This window comes from Micrasema longulum, unplaced genomic scaffold (assembly GCF_059751315.1).
Source record: "Micrasema longulum isolate JH-2025_06_02 unplaced genomic scaffold, ASM5975131v1 h1tg000096l, whole genome shotgun sequence".
NCBI lineage: Eukaryota > Metazoa > Arthropoda > Insecta > Trichoptera > Brachycentridae > Micrasema > Micrasema longulum.
In genome coordinates, this window is record NW_028277302.1 from 427,611 (window position 1) to 450,764 (window position 23,154).

General features: G+C 32.8%; 1 protein-coding gene across 1 annotated transcript in view; it reads right to left on the reverse strand.

Annotated features, from left to right (window-relative positions):
- 5-HT2B (5-hydroxytryptamine receptor 2B) overlaps positions 1-7,671 on the reverse strand; it is a 252,571-nt gene extending 244,900 nt beyond the window's left edge. Inside the window, exon 1 of the mRNA XM_088235731.1 lies at positions 6,993-7,671. Coding sequence (XP_088091857.1) covers positions 6,993-7,620 — 628 coding nt within the window. The 5' untranslated portion in view covers positions 7,621-7,671. The remainder of the gene's footprint in view (positions 1-6,992) is intronic.
- Between the last annotated feature and the right edge of the window lie 15,483 nt (positions 7,672-23,154).

The window sequence follows — 23,154 nt, forward strand, 5'->3', positions numbered from 1 at the left end:
ACGGACGCATCAAACTCCGGTGGCATCTGTCACTAAGTGAAGGCGATACGGTTATCTTGGCCATGTACTGCGGATGCCTCCTGAGAGCCTTAACCTCGCGTGCCTACTTTACAAGGCATCAGGTTCTCGACGTCCACTGCCGACTGATCGTTGGCAGTTCATGTTAGAACTGCAGGACGCGAACTTGACTTGGGAGGATGCACCGGAGCTGGTAACCGACAAAGATTTCAGGTGGATCTTTGTGAACACCATATGCTCTAACTAGGGAGTGAACATGAAATGACGAACTTCACAAAAAACAACAGATGGAAGAATTTAAAAAACATATTTGTTCAAATAGGCAGAATGATGCTCAATGTTACACGGTGATTAAAGTAGCCACTTAAATCAGTCTATGACGGGTCATACGCTTCATCTCTTTCCTCATCGTCTTCCTATATCCCGTCCATTGTTATTTTATTGATTTATTTTATTTTATTTTTAAATTGCTCCACAACAGGCCAGGAGGCCCAATTACAGTCGTGAATTACATCACAAAATACCCAGGCTTGAAAAAAGTCACTTTTATTTTTTTCGTTCTCACCGGTAATCGAACCCGGAACCTTCCGTGTATTTTTTTTTTTTTTAAATAACTTTTTGCGTTCTTATGATTTACCCAAAGATTTAATTTTGAGGGCCATTTTCAATGAGTTGTAAATAACTCATTATTAGAAAGTGGAATCGAGTTGTGGTAGAGAGAGATTCGAACTACGGACCTTTGGTCCGTGAGTCCGAGACACTAGCCACAGGACCACAACCCGACCACAACCATGGAGGCTTATGTTGTTTGTTTTAGATTTCTGTTGTAATATGAAGGTCTGAAAGATCTTAAATATCTGAATCCTAGCCCATGTATGTCAACATTTCGACAAACTCAAAATATTTTTGATAAAACCAACGCAACGGTCCAAGAAGAATGAAAATTAAATACAATTCAGCTGAAGTAATTCATTCATATGAATCTCACCGGCATTGATAAAGGTTTCAGCTCTTATGCTTCACAAAAATGAATAGATGGAGAAATTTAAGAAATGCGGACGTACAAACATAGGCAGAATAGTGTACATTATACACAAGGATATGGATATCCGTGTAAAAAGGCCACTTAAACCAGCCAATAACAGCTCATAACCCATGTAAATACAATTCTCTTCTAAAAAATATTTTTTATCTCTGTTATAACATGTTATAATTTTTTTTTGTATTTATTTATTTATTTATTCATTTATATATATTTATTCATTCAAAAACTACACTAGTTTAAATATTAATGAACTTATTAAGGCTTTTTAGGCTATGCCCGTGTCAAGCCACAATAAATAACAATAAAAATACATAGTAAAATTAATTAGATCAAATTATAATGACATAGAATCTAGAAAAAAAGGTAAATGTCAATAGTAAAATTCAAAAAAATACAATGCAAAAAGATTATCAGAAATAATTTTTAAAATATAAATTATACAAATTAAGAATCACACATATTCAAATTTACAAAATAATGGTATCATTAAAATCAACAAAATAATGGTAAAATATAGTAGTATTAAAAAAATCAAAATAAGAGTATCATTGATTTCAACAGAAAAATAATATATATATATATAAAAACAAAATTGAAATGATAATTGAGATATATTTTCTAGAAACTCACTCAATACTATAAAAAAATATAAGAAATAGGAGCAATAAATCAAATGCCAAATAAAAGTACGTACTAAATTAAATTATACAAAAGTATATAATAAAAAAAACATAAAATATCAAGATATATAAAAAGCAAATAAAAGTAAAAGTATGGAAGGAAAGCAGATTTGTAAATTTTTGCTAATCTCGAACATTAAAAAAATTGACAACCTCGTCCCTATCGATGAACAGCAACCAATTGCAAACATTTTTCTTAAATACATTTATTATTCATACAAAATAAACACCTACTGTAAAATTTGACCTAGCAATTTTATTTTTGAATTGGTTTATTTTAATTTAATTGTATTCAGGTAAATTCTATGACACGCGGTTGTTCTGTGGTGAATTTAATAATAAGTTGTGCATTTCAATTACAATATGGAATTCGATCAACCCTTTCCGCTCAAACAATTCCTAAACACCTTGTACCTAAAGTGGCGACTGCGGTACGGTACAACAAATCTCTTGTACCAAGTAAGTAGTCAGCAGAACACGAGTTTGGCACCATAGGGGTGAGCTTAAATGATCGATTTCAATAATCGAATGATAGGATACCAAACGGTTTTAAACAAAAGTCATTAACAACGTTTTTTTTCAAAATGATTTGAAAACAAACCTGGTTACGCCACATTGAATCTTTGAGCACAGATCTATATAATTTATTTATTTTATTTTATTTGGGAAATCAACAGCTCTACATATATATTTATAGTAAACAAACAAAAATAGTGTATAAACTCAGAACTTATAACAGATTTCCACAAAGTATCCAAAGTAAGTTAAGAAAATATATTGCCTATCAAATAAATACATATGTATATTAAAATAACGATGATATATTAAATAAAATATAATATAAAATATAATATAAAATATAATATAAAATATATTAAAATATATATTACATTCTCTTAAATGTTCTTCATCTCTGTTGTAATATTAATATAAACAGCTCCCCAGAGAATCGAATCCAGTTTTTGTCTCCAAAAATTTGGACAAACTCGTAATATTGTTGATAAATCCACCTGGTCCATGAAGAAGTATAGAAATTGAAAAAAATAATATTTTCAGGCGTTGCCTTGTATGTAGGTGAAATAATTCGATTAGATGAATCTTACCCGCATAAATAAAGGTTTCTGAAAAAAAAAATACTGAAGATGGACAATCATGTCAAATGTCCGAATATTTGTGAGTTACATGTAAAGATGTATAAATGTAGAGGAAGCTAGGTCTATACGCAAAAAAACGTATTGATCTTATCTGCTTACCTCCTCAGAAAACTGCGTGACGGTTCAAAAATGTGTTTCATCATCACCATTTCCGCAACTAATGGTGTATAAGGCACTGCATATGTGCACCAATTGCAAGCGCATCTTGATCATTTTTGTGACATAAAGGTAAGATGATCAGTCTTATGCTCCGGGTACTAGTCCAGGGACTATGAAATATTCTAGCGTAAAAACACCCTTTTTAATAAATATTTCAAATTAACCATGTCGGGAGTCGAACCCAAAACCACTTGCGTGGTAAGCAAAGGCGCCGACCATTACACCGCAAGGCTGACAATGTGGTCGAAATGTGTTTAGTTGAAATGTGATTATAATTATAATTATTTTGAAAGTTTACTCACTCAACAAAATCAACAGATATGGATGTAAAAACTATGGCAGAATGAAAAATGTTGCAACACGTGTAAATTGGTCCTTTAAATCACATATATGACAGATGCATAAATTTTAGAATTTTCAAATATTATTTTTATCGTTGAGTTTGATCACGATAGAAAAAGTTTCACAATTTTGAATCTTTTTTCAATTGAACGTAGTTGTGGAGAAAACAGCCGGTCCACTATTTAAAAAAATGAGACGTGAAGGTGCAGTAAAGTCAATTCTATGTTCTCCTCAAAACATCCAAGCCACTTTTATCCAAAAAAAAAAACTTTAAAAATCACTTTCTTAAAATAGTGTTGATCTCAAAATCGGCATTTTCCAATTTGCAGAAAACACACACAGCAAAATCTTGCGGTACTTTAAAACTACTACTAAAATTGGTCAAACACGTAACTAAATACTTAACTTCTACTTAAAAACTAATGTTTTAGTTGTTTATTATTTGTCTAAGTCAAAAACATTCCATCTGTTTTGTAGATTTGATTATTTACTGTTTTTACAAACGTGATATTATCTTAGTTTCACTTTTCTATAGCTGGCTGCTTTCTGCATAACTACGTTCGTTAAACCTCTGGACCTTTGATTTGTAAATCCAGATTCCGATTATTCAACCACAATTCAAGTAAACGTGTTTATTTTAAATCCAGTTAATAATTCGATTGTTTTATTCGACTGTCATCCTTCGATTATTTTTCACACCGCTATGTATCCCCAAGTCTTCTATTGTCCTAGAGATATCTCTAGCGACGGGTTGCGGCCGAATGAACAGGAATCCGGGAATAGCATCGAATTTCTGGATTCAGAAAGAAGAAAATGGAAAACTATTAGGGAGCGTTATGGCTTATGCTATTGATACCCGGAACCTGGTATAACTAGAAATGGATTCGTATTAACCAGAAACCATTTATGTGATTTTCATAAGGCGATATTTTTGATTAAATCTTGGATTAACCAATTTTATTCCGAATGAGATGTAGTTTTATTTGAAGATTTCATCAAATATGTAATTCACCACTGTTATTGGGCCTCCTGGCCTGTTGTGGTGCAAAAAAAAAAAAAAAAAAATAAAGATAAAAATAACTAGTTTAATTTACTTTCATAAAACTTTGAATTATCTATCCTCACCTCTGTTTTGTATAAATACATTGAACTCGTGAATAAAGATACCAGTCTCGAAGATGTCGCGAAAGCAATGAAAGCGGTCACTGGATATTCAAAATTTGTGGATTAAATCACTCGTCTTTTATTTTTATAATAAATTACAATGAACTTACACCAAGAATTTTCACTTACAAACTTAAAGGTCCTATTAAATGTCAGGTCTCCAGGAAATATTATTTTTAATATCAATTATTTGCAACTTAAACACCGTGGGGACTAGTGCATTCATATTTTAATTAAGTAATATGTTTTTTTAACTCTTGTATCGCTGTTATGTTAGACTAGTTGACAAAGTCAATTGATAAATGCGTTTGTAGTGTCTAGAGTCGATTATTGTAATGGTATCTACGCAGGTCTACCAATGAATAAAATGACTCGCCTACAGTTTGTATTGAATGCCGCAGCTAGACTTATTTTTGGAATCTCTAAGTGCAGTTATATCACTCCACTACTTCGGGAATTACACTAGCTACGTTTTCCCCAGAGGGTGGAATACAGACTCTGTTTGCTTATGTATAAGTCACTGCACAACTCTGCTCCAGAATATCTAAGGGAACTCTGCATTCCAGATAGACTAGCTGACATACGTCTTACGCTTAGATCAGCTACATCTACGTCGAAAGCAAAAGTTATTGTACCTCTACGCAAACAGCGCACTAAATTCGGCGAACGCGCATTTAAGGCCGCAGGCCCTACGGCATCGAATGCTCTCCTAGCAGAGGTCCGAAACTGTGAAAGTGAAGTGATGTTTCGGAAGAAATTTAAAACTAACTTGTTCTCTAAATCATTTGAATAAATCCTTAGCATGTGGTGACAAAGTGTTTTATTTATATATTATAATTTAAAATAAAAAATAAAACCACAACCCGTTTTATTTTATAGTAAAAAAGTTGAGTGCTGCGGAAAATTAAATATATATATAATGTGTTATTGCACGCGGTACAAATAAGAGCATTTAATTGTATAAGTAAGTTAGTCGAAAATGTACGAAAAGTTAAAAAAATATGTTATGATAAAAATAAACTACATACTTTTAAGCATCGTAGGTTTAATAGCCTTATATGTTTAGAGTGTTTGCATATTTACGGGGTTCTTTTTTTAAATGTCGGTAAAACTCAGAGACTTGAACTGGTGACGTCATGGGTGGTATAATTTCAAAACTACAAAACTTTTTAAAATCAAAGTTGGTGACGCGAGAGAGAGAGGCGCAAAAGTTAATTCCTCGGTAGCTTAGAGAGCGCATGAACTGATCTAAGATGGTCCAACAAGGTCAGCCAACACACACGTTACTAAGGACGTTTTCTGCCACTTAATATGCAATGGAAATCGACTCACACGTGTTGAAGTGTTCCCCCTCGCTCCACCAGATATTAATGCGGGAATGATGCGGATGTTAGGTTCTTTCTTATTCTGCTTTGTGCATCAGTCTTTTTAGATATTGGATGCGGTGATGATAATAATGCTGACACTTTAGCGATAACTTTATAAAGCAAGATAGCGGTACGAATATTATTTGTTGTTAGTTTTTCATGCAGATCACACGAGACATCATTTGTTTGAAGTAAAAATACAGCTGTCAGTTTTATTTAAATATGGAATTTGTGAATTGTTGCAATGCGGTAGGTAATTAAATTGGTGAACTGAGAAAATAATATAAATTAAAATGGAATTATTTTACCCTTTCCTTACTGTGCTAAAAAATTGCTTATTTCGGTGCTGTGTAGTCAAAACACATACAAAAATAAGATATTTTGAATCTGAATTATGAAATATTCTTGGGCAATTGCTTCAATCAACTATTTGATGTCAAAAGTATTATATAGGCGGCTTCCGTGGTGTAGTGCTCAAGACGCTTGACTCACGCACGGAAGGTTTCAGGCTCGATTTCCGGTGAGAACACAAAAATTAAAATGTGATTTTTCTCAAGCCTCGGTGTTCTGTGATGTAATTCACCACTGTTATTGGGCCTCTTGGCCTGTTGTGGTGCAAAAAAAAAAAAAATATATATGTCATATTTAAAATATAACCACTAAAAACATGAAAAAACCCTTTGTTAATGCTCAAAGCGAGAGCAAACGGACCAATCTTAGCAAAGCTAAGAGAAATTGGCATACGGTGGTAGTGGTATAGGCTGGCCTTCATCGCGCGCGAAATTATCTCTCTCTCTCGTTTCATATTGTTATTGTGTATAAGAGTATTTATTGGTATGCATTTTGGTACCGTGGCTTGTTATAATGACATAAAAAAACGTTTTACATTTCTAGTACATACATTGATAAATACGTTTCTGTTTGTAAATATATTAGTAAATGGATCTATATAATTTATTTTAATGCAATATTTTTTGAAATGGCACAATGTTGACAATTAGACCAATAATCTGAAACAAATGTTTAAAAACAATAAAAATGTTATATAATTATAGAAACTTACCCCGAAAGAGCGTTAGAATACCAATGGGCATCACCAGAACAGCTACCATTAGATCTGTAACAGCCAATGACATCAGAAAGTAGTTGGTCACATTCTGCAGCCTCCTCTCCCAGCATATTGCCAGGCAGACCAAAATATTCCCAGCAGCGGTAGCCAGCACAAGAAACAAAGCCAATAAGGCCCACCAATTTTGCACTTCACTCTCATCACCAGAAAAGTCCACTTCACTATGTGTAGGGACGATGTCCCACCAAGAATTTCCAGTTCCATTATTTCCGAAGTTCTTCAAAGTCACATTTTTTATTTCGTTAGACCAGTTGTAGTAGAGGAACGTTGAATTTTCAACGTTAGCATTATTTGACCAGGTTGCGATTTCTCTGACAACTTCTTGACTTCCGTCAATATTCTGCAGATTTTCTTTGAAGTCCAGAAACTGATCTAATTTTCCGTCAAACCTTAAAGATGAATTCAATCTTGAATTTGTGTAGTCAGTTTCGACAAATGTAAACGTTTTGTCATTATCTTGACTTTTGTGTCGCTCTTTGTATCCAGAGTGACGCAAACGATTACGATGGTCTAACTCGGATATACTGGAGTACATTTCACTTGATGTGTTGAAGAACGTCATATTTCTTTTTTATTCCTGATGTCATTATAAAAACTTCCACAATTCTAGTACCTGGAATAAAAAACTTTTATTATCATAGGTCATATTGTACCTTTTTCTGAATTGGAATAATTAACCGATAAAATCGTAAGCGATAAAATCGATTGTATATCTGGGTAGTATGTTTACTAGAGATGGAAATATGGACAAGGATATTGAAAGGAGGGTTAGTGCCGGTAACAGAGTTAATGGTGCCTTAAAGTCTGTCGTAGCAAATAAGTGTCTATCGCAAGAGGCTAAATTAGCAGTTCATAATGGAGTTCTGGTACCAACCCTAATGTATGGAAGCGAAGCATGGAGTTGGAAAAAAAGGGACGAAAGTAGACTGAATGCTGTTGAAATGCGATCCCTCAGGCGAATGTGCGGAAAAACAATGTATGATAGGTGCCCTAATGTCGAAATTAGAGCAGAATGCAAGGCTGAGTTAAGCATTATCGACAAAATTAAGAAAGGTCTTTTGCGATGGTTCAGTCATGTGGAGCGAATGAATGATAAAAGAACGGCTAAAAAGATTTATGATGCGAATGTGTCTGGTTGTAGAAGTCGAGGAAGGCCGAGAAAGACATGGCATGATCAAGTACAACAAATTCTTGAAAGTGGTCATGTGAAAAGTCGGAATAATCGACGTGCGTGCATGAGAAGATGTATGAATGTGAAGGAAGCAAAGGAAGTGTGCCAGGACAGAGTGGTGTGGCGTTCTATCCTCTCTGCCTACCCCTCCGGGGAAATGGCGTGATGGTTAGTTAGTTAGTTAGTTAACCGATAAAATCATTATCAGAAAAGATAATATGGATGACAATAATTTTATGAAGTGGCAAAAAGTCTTTGACGTCTTAAGTTAAATTGAAGGGTTTCTTTACAAAGAGGGGATCTTTCATCCTAGTCCAGGTGGATGAAAAATACATTTTTTGTAGAAATTGAACAAGAATCCTGGATCAATGGTTATTCTTAGTTGAAAATCTTTTAAAAAGGAAATCAAGTGGAGTTAAATCTGGTAAATAAGGTAAATTCATAAAATGGAACCTTATTCTCGGGGGACCACTGGTTAAACCAGAGGATGTTCAAGAACTCCTATCTCACACCCCGTCACTTTACGGATCTGGACTTGAAAGGGGAGATTTAGCAAAATGTAAACTCTCGCCTTCCACACAGTAGCCAGGCTCTTTAAAGACCTGGGCTTGCAGGTTGAGAACTATTCACGGGAACCCATCACAATAGATCTTCACATTTTGCTGTGACGTCAGGAGCTTGCATAGCACTAACTCCCACCACTAAGAATAATAATAAGGAGGTAAATCCATTTGTTGAGGGTAATGCAACATTTTGTATTTACAAAACGGGGCATGTAAAGTAATAACTTGTCTTTTTTCCAAAAAAGAGTGGTTTTACTTATTGCAACCATTTGTTGATTAAAAATTACAAATATATTTACATATATTTATCTAATTGGTTGAGGAGCTTCCACAAAAAACCGCCCTTGAACCTGTAGCAATTGCACAAAAATCTTTAATCCGAGTCATCTTAAAAAAAACATTTCGCTATCCAAGTGACTTGCTCTTCAAAGAATTCAGGGTACTGAATATTATTCAACAGTATATATTGAGAACGGTAGTGGTTACACACATAAAGAGAGACATTTACCCAAGCGTCAACCACAACCATAATACAAGATACTCTAATAGGGATCTGATACTAAGTGAAGGAGTCAACACTGTTCTGGCATCGAGACAACACTATAACGTAGGCAAAAAGGTCCATAACCTTTTGCCAGAATCGTGGAAAGACGGGAGTGTTGTCAAGTTACGGAAGGTGTTGACCTCGCTCTTTCATGACATTGGTTGTAGGGAGTCAGAAAAGTTGATGCATGACACGGATTGGAGAACATTACTGGATGTCAAAAATAAAATATAAAAAATAAGGAATAATTAAAAAAATATATATTTATAGATGACAACCATGAAGTTTCGCATAAATAAATTGTCTAAAGATTTAATTGCTATATTTTTATCTATATTTTCCCTTTAATCTTTAGTTCATTGCATTCGTTTATTTTTTGTGTATATTAATCAAAATGTGTATTCGAATAAGTTTTTATTTTGTTTGTCTGTGCTCTATATTAATTTGTTAAGTATTATAATATATTAAAATGTAATTGCCTAGCTTGGAACGGGGTATGTACCCTTGTTAGCTGGGCAAAGTGAATATGGAATTGTATTTTGATAAAGAGTGTGAATAAATAAATAAATAAATATGATACAGTTAATCATTATTTTTATGTGTCTAATATACACTCAACTGATTCAGTATAGAAACTCAATTTCTTTCATTTGTTTTTTTTATCACGATGATCCGAAGATATGGATTTTAAAGCTATGCGATTAAAATCACGTAAAGAAAGGTTAGATTTTTAAGCAATGAAAGTTTTCATTTAATATAACTCAAATTTAGAGTTACGGTAATTTTAAAAGGATTATAGACGCTAAATTCCCCCTCTAAGCCATGTCAAAGGCGGCTTAGCGCGTACATATGTAAATCACTCGCGACTAAAATGGATTTATTCGGATTACTACAAATTAAAATAATCACATAGGGCCTTTTGAGAACGCGTGTTTAGACATTGTATGTGCGTAATTTCTCGTTAGACCCTCCCTTATTTAATATTAAAATATCAATGATTCAAAGTAAAGGTGCTCTACATTTGAATCAAAAAGGACGCGGCTGACCTTTTTAGGGATGCTTAAAATAACTTATACTGTAAAAAGTAGATTTTAGTATGCATAAGACACTGCACAGCTCAAACTTAAATAACACAGTTAAGTTGATTTTTTTATTTATTTCTTGATAAAATTACTAGCTTAGATAAAAACTAGTTTAAAAATTAATATTTACAATGACTTTAATTACGTATCTATTAATATCATCTTACAGTAAACAAAACATTTATCTTTACATTCATTTAAAATCTTTATATTTTTCATACATTCAAGCATTTCTCATTCATTTTTAAACCTTTTAACATAATGCAATTTTAAATTCTATTTTTTTTAAGGGGCAGCCTTATTCTATCGTTGTTTCTTACAATATATGTATGAAAATTTTCATTGTACATTATCTTAATTGTAAAGTATTTGGGCATTCAACCAATTTAAAATATATACTAAAACAAGCATATCTATTTTTTGTTTCCATTATAAATAAAGATTAATAATAAAAATGACGTGAACTCACTGGGGTTGCCCGTGCTGAGGACACTTAACAATATTTTAAAAATTATTTTTACATGTGAGAATAAAACAAAAGTCTCAATACAAAGATAATTAACAAAACGTTCAGACAGTTTTACACACTACATATTTAAGTTTATATTTAATTACACTAATATTATTTATATTATCAAACGTACAGTAAAAAATAAAAAAAACATAACATAAACTACACATTTGTGGAACAGTTGATTCAATATTGATTTGGGCGAATGAGACAATCCATTTTACTTATATTCAGCTCCACTATAAAAAAATTTATAGCGTTTTACATACATAAATATATTATATCAGTCTCTTTTTTATTGGTGTCCAATTGAGTGCTTTACGCATTTTTTTATACTTTATTATATCTTTCTTTCCAAAACACTATTCTCATGGCTCTATTTTAAAGTACTTCCATTTTTTATTTTTTTAAAATTGGTTAATAGACTATTTTCATGAATTTTTCTTATGTTTGGCTATAATGTTTTTCAGTTTTGAAATTTAAAATAATACCACCAGTGACGAAATGAGTTCAACTCGGTAAATTTTACTGACATTTAAAAGTAAATTCCGCACACATCAAAACTCGCTAAATGTCAATACGCGTGGCTACTCGGAAACCGAAAATCTGTCACAACGCTATAATTGAGTGGCTATTGTTAACACATGTTCTCGTGAATCAGTAACGTTTCAAAATAGTTAATTTTTGTAAAACCATTTTTGTCATTTTTTCAATCAATTTTGAGAAACCTTGCCGTGCAATTGATTGCTCTGATTTTCACTGCATGTATGAAAATATATTTAAAAATCCCCCCCCCCCCCCTATGGAACTCGCATATTTTTTTCACGCTCAGGCTCGGAAAGGTTAAACCATTTTTTTTTATGACAATCAATATTTTTAAGATAAATCTAAATATATATGACCCATCCGCATTGCTTTTAAGGGTGTAAAGGAAAACAAAAGAAAACTCTTGTTAAAAAAAATTGTGATCCCGGACCTGGGACGCTCAGTGCTTGAGGCAAACGTCTTACCTATTATACTACCGGGTCACCATTTATCACTAGAAAGCTGAGTACAAATAGTCTCGAGCTTAGCCTTTGTTTGAGTTCTATTTTAGAGGTAAAATTATTAATTCGAAGAACGAAAAGCTTGTATAATTAATTGTCGTGTGTACAATCAACGTTTCTACATTGTGATTTAAGTAATTTAATTCACAAAACTTTGAGGCACAGACAAGGAAAAGCGCTCACATTGTTTTCCAAGACAAAGATTACGGATTCAACCCTTCAATATTATCTAGAAAAGGCTGTGTAGGTGTAAGAAGACTCACAACAACTGTTGAACTCAAATACTTAAAACGGACAGTATAAAAAATATCCACAGAATGAAACAATAAAAAATTACAATATTTTATTTTATTTTGTTTATTCCGAATACAAAACAGTGCAGTATAAAATGTTGATATTTAGAGACTAGAAAAAACTAATCACAACTTATGACGCCGAAGCAATAACACGCTAAAACAATACTCACTTACAGATTAAAAAACTATTTTTACTTATATGAAAGACAAAACCCCAAAAATACTACCGTCATGAGAAAGAAGGACATTTCCACATGAAAAAAACGTTTTTTTTTTTTTCTGTAACTCAGAGATTACAAAATTCGCTTTGTGAAAAATACTACAAAAATTAAGTACATTATTATGCGATAGTATGTATTATGGTTTGCCCTATTAATATATATATTTATTTTAATAAATGTTACGTTATATATTTAAATATTAACATTTTCATCTTCTTTTTAGTAAAAAAAATACAAAAAAATATGTTGAACTGCAATGAAAAGACGTTTCTAGCTAGAAACGCTATTTTACTTAGTAATTAAGTAAACGTCTTTCTTTTTTAGTGTTAATATGCCAATTTATTCTACTCAACTAAATAAAATAGACGTTACTGGCCATTTCATGTTTTTCAAACTAGTAACGCCAACTTAATAATCAATTATCTTCAAAATTACTAGCAGATCTTAAATTTAATTAAAAACGAATAAGTACATTTATTTCAGATGTTTTTAAAAACGGAAAAGAAGAAAAAATAAGTATTTTAATCAGTCATTCATCATTATATAAGTCAGAACAGCCTTTTATATTTAGTAATTTTCAAGACTTTTTGCACTTTGGTCTCATTTATTAGTGAAAATAATAGTGTTGTGGTTATTTTAGGAAGATAGATTAGTTTTTAGTGGATGCTTTTTTTTCCTGATTCCGAATATGTATTTAACTCATTTAAAAAAAAAAGTGAAATGCGTCCTTCTTTCTAGATAACACAATCACTAGATCCTTAACACAAAGTCAACTTAAACAAATACAAACGAATACCACTTTCGGACAAAGAAATTTTGAGTATTATGCATTTAAAATCTAAAACCTATTTCTTCTTTCTATTAAAACCATTACAAATGAAAAAATGTTCAAAAAGGCTAAAAAAAAGATAGTGGAGCTGAGTAGAAGTATAATGGATTGTCTCATTCGCCCAATACAAACCAATATTAAATAAACTGCTCCACAAATGTATAGTTTATGTTATGTTTTTGTTATTTTAATGTACGTTTTGTAATATAAATAGTATGGATGTACATAAATTAAATATAAACCCAAAAACGTAGTTTTAAAGAAAAACTCAAATATTGTAATGAAACCAACTGGTCCAAGAAGAAGTTTAAAAATTGAAAAACTGTTTTCAGGCGTTCCCTAGTATGCGAAATAATTCAGTCAGATGAACCTCTTCACACAAATAAAGGTTTCGGCTCTTCAACTTCACTAAAATCAACAAATGGAAGAGTTAAAGAATATGGATGTTCAAACGTAGGAAAAATGCTGAATGTTACACAGTGTGTAAAGTGGCCACTCAAACCAGCAAATGACAGGTCATAAGCCCTGTAAATGCCTAGACTTCCATATTCCGTTATTTAAGGTATTCTCCATCCCTGTTGTAATTTGTTAAATACGTAGTGTTTAAAACTGTCTGAATATTTTAAGTATCTCTGTATATTAAAGTCTTTTTTGTTTACTCTCACATGCACAAATATATATTTTTTTAAAGTATATTTTTGAGTGTCCTCGTCACGGGTCACCCCGGTGAGGTCACATTTTTTTATTATTAATCTTTGTTTATAATGGAAAAAAATGATTAAATAAATAAAATTTATTTAATGAATACAGAATAGGTAAGATAGGGCTTGCTATCCAATTAAACGTATTTCGTTAATTTAAATTTTAAAAAGCAGCACGACGGTTTTAAGAATATAAAAAATAAAATAAAAAGTCATTGAAACAATGTTCTTGATATCAAAACGAGAAGACAGTGGGAAGAGAAAAGAAAAAGTGATGAAGAGTAATGGAGGATGAATACGGAAAAGTAGGAGTGTAAAATTGCATTTGATTTGGTGACGTAAAATACACACAAAAAACAAAAAAGCGTATGTTTTTTGTTATTCACCGTATTAAGCTTTACATTGATCGGGAAAACCGGCGTAAAGCCTACTGTAGAAGGCAAACACGGTTTATCCTAACAATTTATTTTTGGATTATTAATTTTTAAAGCATTAACTTTGTGGTAAAACATTTTAATACCTACCCTACCTGACCTCTACGACTGAACTGTACACGGAAACACACCAGTTTGACATAAACTACTTGACTAAAATTGAGACCTTAAAAACTGTGCTCAAAATAATACTGGGAAACATACAAGACGACGACATAATATTAGTCAAAAATGCTGACATACACAAATATAACACCAGACAACAACAACACTATCATATTGAAAAAGCAGAGACAAACCCAGGACAGTCAAAAATACTACATAATGGACTTAAACACTACAACGAACTACCTTACTACTTGAAAAATTTTACTGAATACAAATTTAAAATAAATCTGAAAAAGCACATGATGACTCAACTAACTAGACTAGACGAAATTAAACCAACATGCAAACTAACATGCAAAACCCACTAAACACCTTCACCATAGTTGTTGCACAAAAATATAAAGCCGGGTTGTGGTCCCGTGGTAGTATTGTGGACTCTCGCGCCAAAGGTCCAAGGTTCAAATCCCAATCTACCACAACTCGATTTCCGTTTTTCCAGCACAAGTTATTTGCGACTTTTAGGAAATGGTCCAAAAATTTTAATATTTAAGTAAATAATAAGAACACAAGTATTTCTCTTTAAAAAAAAAATATTTAAAAAATCACGACATGCGTTTTAATAAGCACGTGCACTGATTAGGACAAATATGCACTGATTAAATTATGAAAATATTATGTTGTTTGAGAATTCATGAAAAAGGGGAGGGGCTAAGCTTAATAGGATGACCATTGCAGTGGAACATCGTATAAAGGACTATATTGGAATTTTGTTTGATTATTGATCAAAGAAATATAATTTTTTAAAGCTTTTGTGAAATATTTCCACATTATTTACTTTAAACCCTTTATTATTTGTATGTAAGATTTCAATTCCTGTATTTTTATTAAGGTCGTGATTTAAATTGATTAGGTGATTTGCGAATTCAGAAAAATTATTATTGTGAAGACACCTCATATGTTCTTTAACACGAATACCAAAATTTCTTGATGTTTTTCCAACGTAAACTGAGGGACAAGAATTGTATTTTAATTGGTCTTCTTCTTCTTTTTCTTCTCAGCTCGTTTCTCTCCACTGCTGGATATAGGCCTCTTCCGAGTTTTTCTGTCCTGGGCACTCTGTTTCCATCCATGGCCCACGAGTTCTACGAATTCGTAAGTCCATCTCCTCTGCGGTCTCTCTACTTTCGTACGGTCTCCAGTTTAGTATTCTGAGGTTTAATAATTTTAATTGGTTAACACCTGAATTATTCAACAAACTTTTATTTTATTAAATAAACCATTTATATATTTTTATATCCTCATCAGTTCATGTGCTTATAAACATGCATGTTGTCTTGGTTTTATATTTTTGTGTAACAGCTAAGGTGAAGGTGTATAGTGGGTTTTGCATGTTGGTTTGCATGTTGGTTTAATTTGTGTCCTAACGAAGAGACGGGTACGTCTTGAAACCAGTAGACATAGAAAAGTCGGTAAGTGGTTAAATACAAATATTTAATAACATTTATTAATTAATTTTTGAATGACCGGCTCGATTCTTCAAAAATATCCAACCTCTCATCAACTCTGTATAAATTATTGAATACTCGTTACTTCTTGGTAGGGGTGAGTGGAAATCGAAACTTAACTCTTGTGTGGCTGTGATGTAACATCAGGCTACATAGGATTCAAGGTTATTACATTTTTTCAGCTATTAAAAATAAAAACAACCATAAATAAAAATGTTTTTCGGAAAAAAAATGTATGAGAAACATATGTGATGGCTGATTTCATTTGAAAAACGTTTTGTTAATTGCATATTATTAATATTGAAAATAATTCCACTAAAGTGGTTTTACAATACACTAAAACAGTTATTTTATAAAATCAATTCAGAGAAATAAGATCCCAAACATGGTCAAGCGTTGTGTTCGGACCAACACTTCAATACCACGGTCGGCGAATGGAGTTTTACGAGCGCAAGCGGCGCGGCACGGCTTAGAATAACGGGACGGCATAATAGATTTAACTGATGTTAATGAGGCTGTTCATTATTTTTATAACACTGTTTATAATTGTTTAGATATGTGCTTTCCGAGGAAACACCCGGCTGTGAGTAACAGGAGATATCCGAGGTGGTTCTCTCGTGATATTATCAGTGACATCAGAAAAAAACACGGATACCACAAAAAGTGGAAGTCTTCTGGTGATCCATACTACTACTCTCTTTTTAGTAATCTTCGAACCGAGGTAAAACAGAAAAGAAATGCAGCCTTTGACTTTTATATTTCCGATATCGAATCAAATATCTTGCAAAATCCCAGTGACTTTTGGAGATATATTGGCTCTAAGCGCCGGGATGGAGGGATCATGGACTCCATGACCTGGAAATGTCAAGACGTTCGAAATGTGGATATTGTGAATGCTTTTGCTAGTAATTTTAAATCTGTTTACTGTTCTACTCCGAATAAAGAGGTGCATCTAAATAAACAAAGTTCGTCTCAAGGCTCGCAAAATATTTCAATAGATTATTTCAGCGAAACTGATGTCTTCAAATCTATTAGTTCTTTAAAGAACACTTGTTCACTTGGTCCCGATTTTGTTCCAACCGCTGTGCTGAAGAGTTGTGTACACATTTTCAAAAAACCACTAACTGTTATTTTCAATCTGTCCTTAAAAACAGGTGTCTTTCCGGAGTTATGGAAGATCTCCAAAATTTCTCCAGTGTTTAAAAAAGGGAATAAAACATGTATCGAAAACTATAGGCCGGTGGCAATTTTATCTGCTCCTGCAAAGGCATTTGAATGGTTGATATATCATTTTGTCTATCCCCAATTAGAACCATTCATATCAAACGAACAACATGGATTTCGGCCTGGGCGTTCAACCAATACAAATTTGATGGTGTTTACGAATTTTGTCACTAAGTCACTCGACAAAGGTGCTCAAGTAGACTGTTCGTACAACGATTTTTCCAAAGCGTTTGATAAGGAAGATCACCAACTTTTGCTTCTGAAACTTCAGAGGATTGGCTTTAGCGACATTCTTCTGAAGCTATTCACAAATTATCTTACAGATCGTAAGCAATATGTGTCATATGGACTGTATCAATCTGAAACATTTAATACCTCTTCAGGGGTTCCTCAAGGATCTAATTTGGGACCATTGTTATTTTTAATCTTTATAAATGATATTGGTAAAGTCATAACATTTTGTAATTTTCTCTTATTTGCTGACGACCTAAAAATTTTTTGTGAAATACTGACTTCTTCTGATTGTATTAAACTTCAGTGTGACATTCAAAATATAATTCAATGGAGCAAACAAAACAAATTGTTCTTCAATGTTTCCAAATGTTTTGTAATGGCATACACAAGAGCATCCAAAACAATATACTATCGTTATCTCATGGACGGAGTAAGACTTGAAAGGGTTTCAACGTCCAGAGATCTCGGGGTGTTGTTTGATGCTCAGTTATCTTTTAATCTTCATATAGTTAATCTATGTAATGACTCCCTTAAAATGCTTGGTTTTGTTCTTAGAAATGCCAAGATCTTTTCTAACACTCAGATTTTGAGGACATTGTATAATTCCTTGGTAAGAAGTCGTTTGGAGTTTAGTTCCATTATTTGGTCGCCACATGAGACTCGATACTCTTTGATGGTGGAGAGAGTGCAGAAAAAATTTCTGCGCTATCTGTACCTTAAAGAGTGTGGATATTATCCTTGGCTCTTCCCAACTGACTTTTTACTGGGAATGCTAGGCTATCAGTCATTATGGAGGAGGAGGGACGTTCATTTGGGTGTTCACTTTTTCCAGGTGATCGGTGGTCGCATACATAACTCAGAAATTCTGATGGATGTAGGTCTGTTCGTACCTGATAACTATCTTCGACAAAGACAGCATCGATTGTTTTACCTACCGCGATGCAGAACCAACCTGCCAATGGTTATGCCGGTTGGTAGGGCAATCTTGCTACTTAATCGCATCGCCTCGGATGTCGACATATTTCACGACAGTGGGCCTTCCCTTAGGAAAGCACTTTCTAACATTTAATTTTTCTTTTTACATTTTGTTATATTATTTTAATAACATAATTATCTACTGTAATTTGTGATTTATTATTGTATTAAGAATGAATTGGGTCTTTTTCTGTAATGTTCTAAATATCTGAATAAATAAATGAAATAAATGAAATAAAATAAAAATTCATGTTGTGACTGTCTTGTTTACTCATTTAATAAAACGGAGTTTTGTTTTTTCTCCAGAATACAAAAGAATTAATGAAAATTCTATCTAGTTTTCCTATTCACCACATTGTAAGGTGAAAATGATAAAACTCATTTTTTAAATTTTCTCCGTGAGTGTCATTTAACCTAATTGTGGTGAATAGTGGAAATAAATGTACAGAGGAATCATTGGCTCATTAGAAGACATTAAAAAAATATTTGTATGCCTTAAATGGGTCGGTTTATGGTACTTTAAACACTAAAACCTGTTATTATTTACTCCAGATAAAGGTACTATAATGTAATATTTGTACCTTAAAAGATAAAACACAAACTATTTTATACGTAAGTAAAACACCAAAGTTCACTTTGGTTATAAAAATGCATTTGAGGATTTAATTAAAAATCTGAAGTCTGATTGTTTTAGTGCAAAAAACATCAGTAGTCCCAGATATTCTATTTTATGCGCACTATGATACTCAAAATATAAATTATTTTACTTTAAAAGTTTCTCATTGATTGTGGTAGCGAATTATGTGGGTATGCATTGTTCAAGTATTGTGACAACTTATACATCCTTTGTACCCACAACCACTGTTTACTCCCCACCGCAGTATTTTTTGATTATCCGCCACATTAAGACCTCGTGTCGTACATTGCGCGTTTATTTTGTTGAACGTGTGAGGCATCATAAACTTTATTTCCAACAACCACCAGTCTTGAGCTCTAGGTTGATGCCTTCTCTCGTGTTCGTGGCGCTCGCAAATGACCAGTCGGATCGCAGCAATTCCACCAAGAACGATGCTAAGGTTATTGGCCTCTATTCCTTAACCCTCTCATTTGTTGGGGTTGTGACCGATTGACACTGCATTCCGCATATCAAGGATACTCACTTATTTCATTACATCTTAATACAGTCCACTCCGCTAAATAATATCGTAGAATCCCAAGGGCTTCGCCCCCAGCTATTTCTCGCCCCGCATCGCTTATTTGGTTCGAAAATAATGAAATTTTAAAAATCGCACAATCAGAAAATAGGATTACTGAACATTTCATTCAATGTGACTCCCGTGGTTTATCATTTAAGGTACACACATATTACATGTAAATTGTTTTTTTAGAAACCCAGAGTCATTAATTTGCCAGAAATAGATTTTTCATGTAAACGTGTTTTTAATGCATATTTACACAAAGTTTATCAGAGAAACCCTTCATGTCAGCTAAATCGTATGAAAAATTGCGAATGAAAAATTATGATTTTTGGCAATACCCCCGAAGTCATAGCGTAGGGGATTTCTTCGTCAATAATTTGTCGAGCAACGATTAAAAGGTTTTAGTTTATACTTAGCTTATGCTTTCACATTATCTTAAATGTTAACATTTGAAACTTATTCTTGAATGGTAAAGCTAAACTTGTGGCTATTTACATAATTGAAGTCAACCATGTCATTAATTCAGTCAACTTAGACTGAAGGGATAAGTGGAGTCTGTGATGATAATATAATATTATATCATCACCCTTGTTTGTCTTTGCTACATAGTTTTATGTTCTTTTTTTGCAGTTTCTTGTACATATTTTTCCTCATATAACTGTTGTTATTTGCGTGGGCCATATATACAATATATATATCTACAACTTCTCTAAATACTGTTTAAAGAAACCCTTTGTTTAAGACAATAAACAGTCGTTGTATTTTGTATTCACAATTTGAAAGATAACACTGCCATTTTTATTATTTACCATAAAGGACTCCGAGGAGAAGAGTATTTTTTTGGGTAAAGGTCAGATTTAAAAAAATCACTTCCTATCATTCCAACAGAAGCAATATTACTGACGAATGAACTGTTAATCCAATGCGGATAGTGTAATTACATCTAAGGTGAGATAAATAAGTATCTAAATGTAGTGAACGAATAGGTGCAAAGGTTTTCACGGTCACTGTTATCAATATTGTGTATCTTTTTTTGGGGATACTGTGTATGTTGGATTTGATCCGACGTTTCGGCTACCATTGCAGGAGCCATCTTCAGGGAAAACTGTGTTTTTCCTGAAGATGGTTTGTAGTGACCGAAATCTCAAATTGGAATTTTTTGATACGCATGAGAAATAATTGCAGAAACTTAAGTACAAACTCGTGAAAATAACTTTTCCATTATGCTATGAATGCCTGTTACAGATATATAAAAAATTCTTATACAGATCAAACAAGTTAAAAAATACTTTAATTTCATTGAAACCATCTAAATTTGTTGCAACAGAGCGGAAAAACATTATTGAAAAGGGGATATGGACGTCTAGGCATTGACAGGGCTTATGATCTGTCGTTGGCTGGTTTAAGTGGTCACTTTACACACTGTGTAATATTCACCATTTTGCTCATGTTTAAACATCCACATTTCCTAAACTCTGCCATCTGTTGACTTTTGTGAAGTAAAAGAGCTGAAACCTTTATCCCGTGGGTGAGATTCATCCGGCTAAACCAATTCACCTACTAGGCAACGCTTGAAAACAAATGTTTTTCCTCGCTGTTGCAACAAATTTAGATCTAAATAACTTCCTAGAGCTAGTCTGCAAACATTTAGACATGCTCAAAATATTGTCCAAAAAAGACAGCAAAATCGTCATTCAATTTCAAAGTTAAAAGCTCGGTAGCAACCCCTAAAATATACTTTTATGAAAGTCTTTTTTCATATCGCACAACAAAAAAACGGCTCCCCCAGGTAGATTTTAAATGTATTTTTTTAAGGACTATCATAGTTTGTATGTTTATGTCCCATTAACTAAAATAATCATCTATATCTGTCAAATGCGTATGGAGAGAGGACCAGGGCGTATATACTCCCTCGCATAGTAAAGAGACTCCCGGACGAAATAAAGAAAAGTGATATAAATAAAAACAAAGTAAATTTAGTTTTAAAAATCTTTTTCTTAAATTCTAAGTTTAGTGGGTTAAAAATTATTTTTTTAAATATTGGGAAACCAAACAATTTAAACCAGTGTCAAAAAAAGTGTTTGTTCATTATTTTTTATATATTTCGTTATCAAAAAAGACTTGACTTATTTTATTTTATTTGGGAAACCAACAGTTCTACATACATATTTTTAGTAAACAGACATAGTGTATAAACTCAGAACTAATAACAGATTTCTACATAGTATACAAAGTTAGTAAAGAAAATATATTACATATCAAATAAATACATACAATTTATATATATAAAAATGTTATATTCATGTACTCAATAATCAAAGATTTTTTAAATATTTATTTTAAGAACATTAAGTTACTGTAAATTGGGCGGGATAAGGACAAAAATGCTTGAAGAGAGGATTTACTAGGAAGAAATTTACTTGTATTAATTTTGTTAAACTTTTATTTTATTGATATATTTAAGATTTTTTTATATTTTATGTAAACATTATTATATTGTGTTACCAATATGTTAAAAGAGAGAAATCCCTGCAAAAAAACTGCTTTTGCAGTTTGGCGGAAATTAAAAAAATTGTTACGTGAAAAACAAATATATATATTTGTTTCGGTGTCTAATTTCGGAAAGCGGCAGTAACAAACAGCCTCCATTAGGTTGGGGCATTTCATACGGGTTAACTTTAGATTTACCGCAGGATTTTGTCAAGTCATCGGAGCCTAACTACACTACGTGGAAGGAACGTTATCATGTTGCTTTGCTTATGAATACCAGGCGATTACCAAGAAATACATAAGCGCTTTACAAATTTTATCAACGAAGATATTCCATGTAGGGGGTATTAAAATCAACGGGGTTGTAGTCCCCAGGCTAGTGTCGCGGACTCGCGGATTAAATGTCCGAGATTCGAACCCCACTCAACGGCAACCTGATTTCTATTTTCAGTGAGTTCATTTTATTTTATTTGTGTACATATTTTTTTTGCACCACAGCAGGCCTTGAGGCCCAAGTTCAGAGGTCAATTATAGCACAACTCAGGCTTGTTATTGACAGCTAGTGTAAAATAACCTACAAAATTGAAATATTTAGGTAAATTCACTGAGGTATAATTATATTTGTTTATTTATTCACTTAAAGACATTGAGGGAAGATCCATAAGCCCACCATCCACCCGCAGCTGTTATGAGTCCTGGGAGACTCTCTGTCAGCTGCGCATAGAGGAAAATGATTATCAATATTCCTAAGGAATACAAACTCTATGTAGATTGAGGAGGGGGGAGGAGGATGTATGGACAGAGGACAACACGTCGTCCCCACCCCTCAAGATGCCCTTAATGCCTCTGTTTTTTTATTTAAAAAATATGTATTTACACAAACAATTAACGTAAATGAACGTATCCAAATATACAAAAACAATTCCTTAAAACAATAGTAACGCAACAAACATAACTTACTTT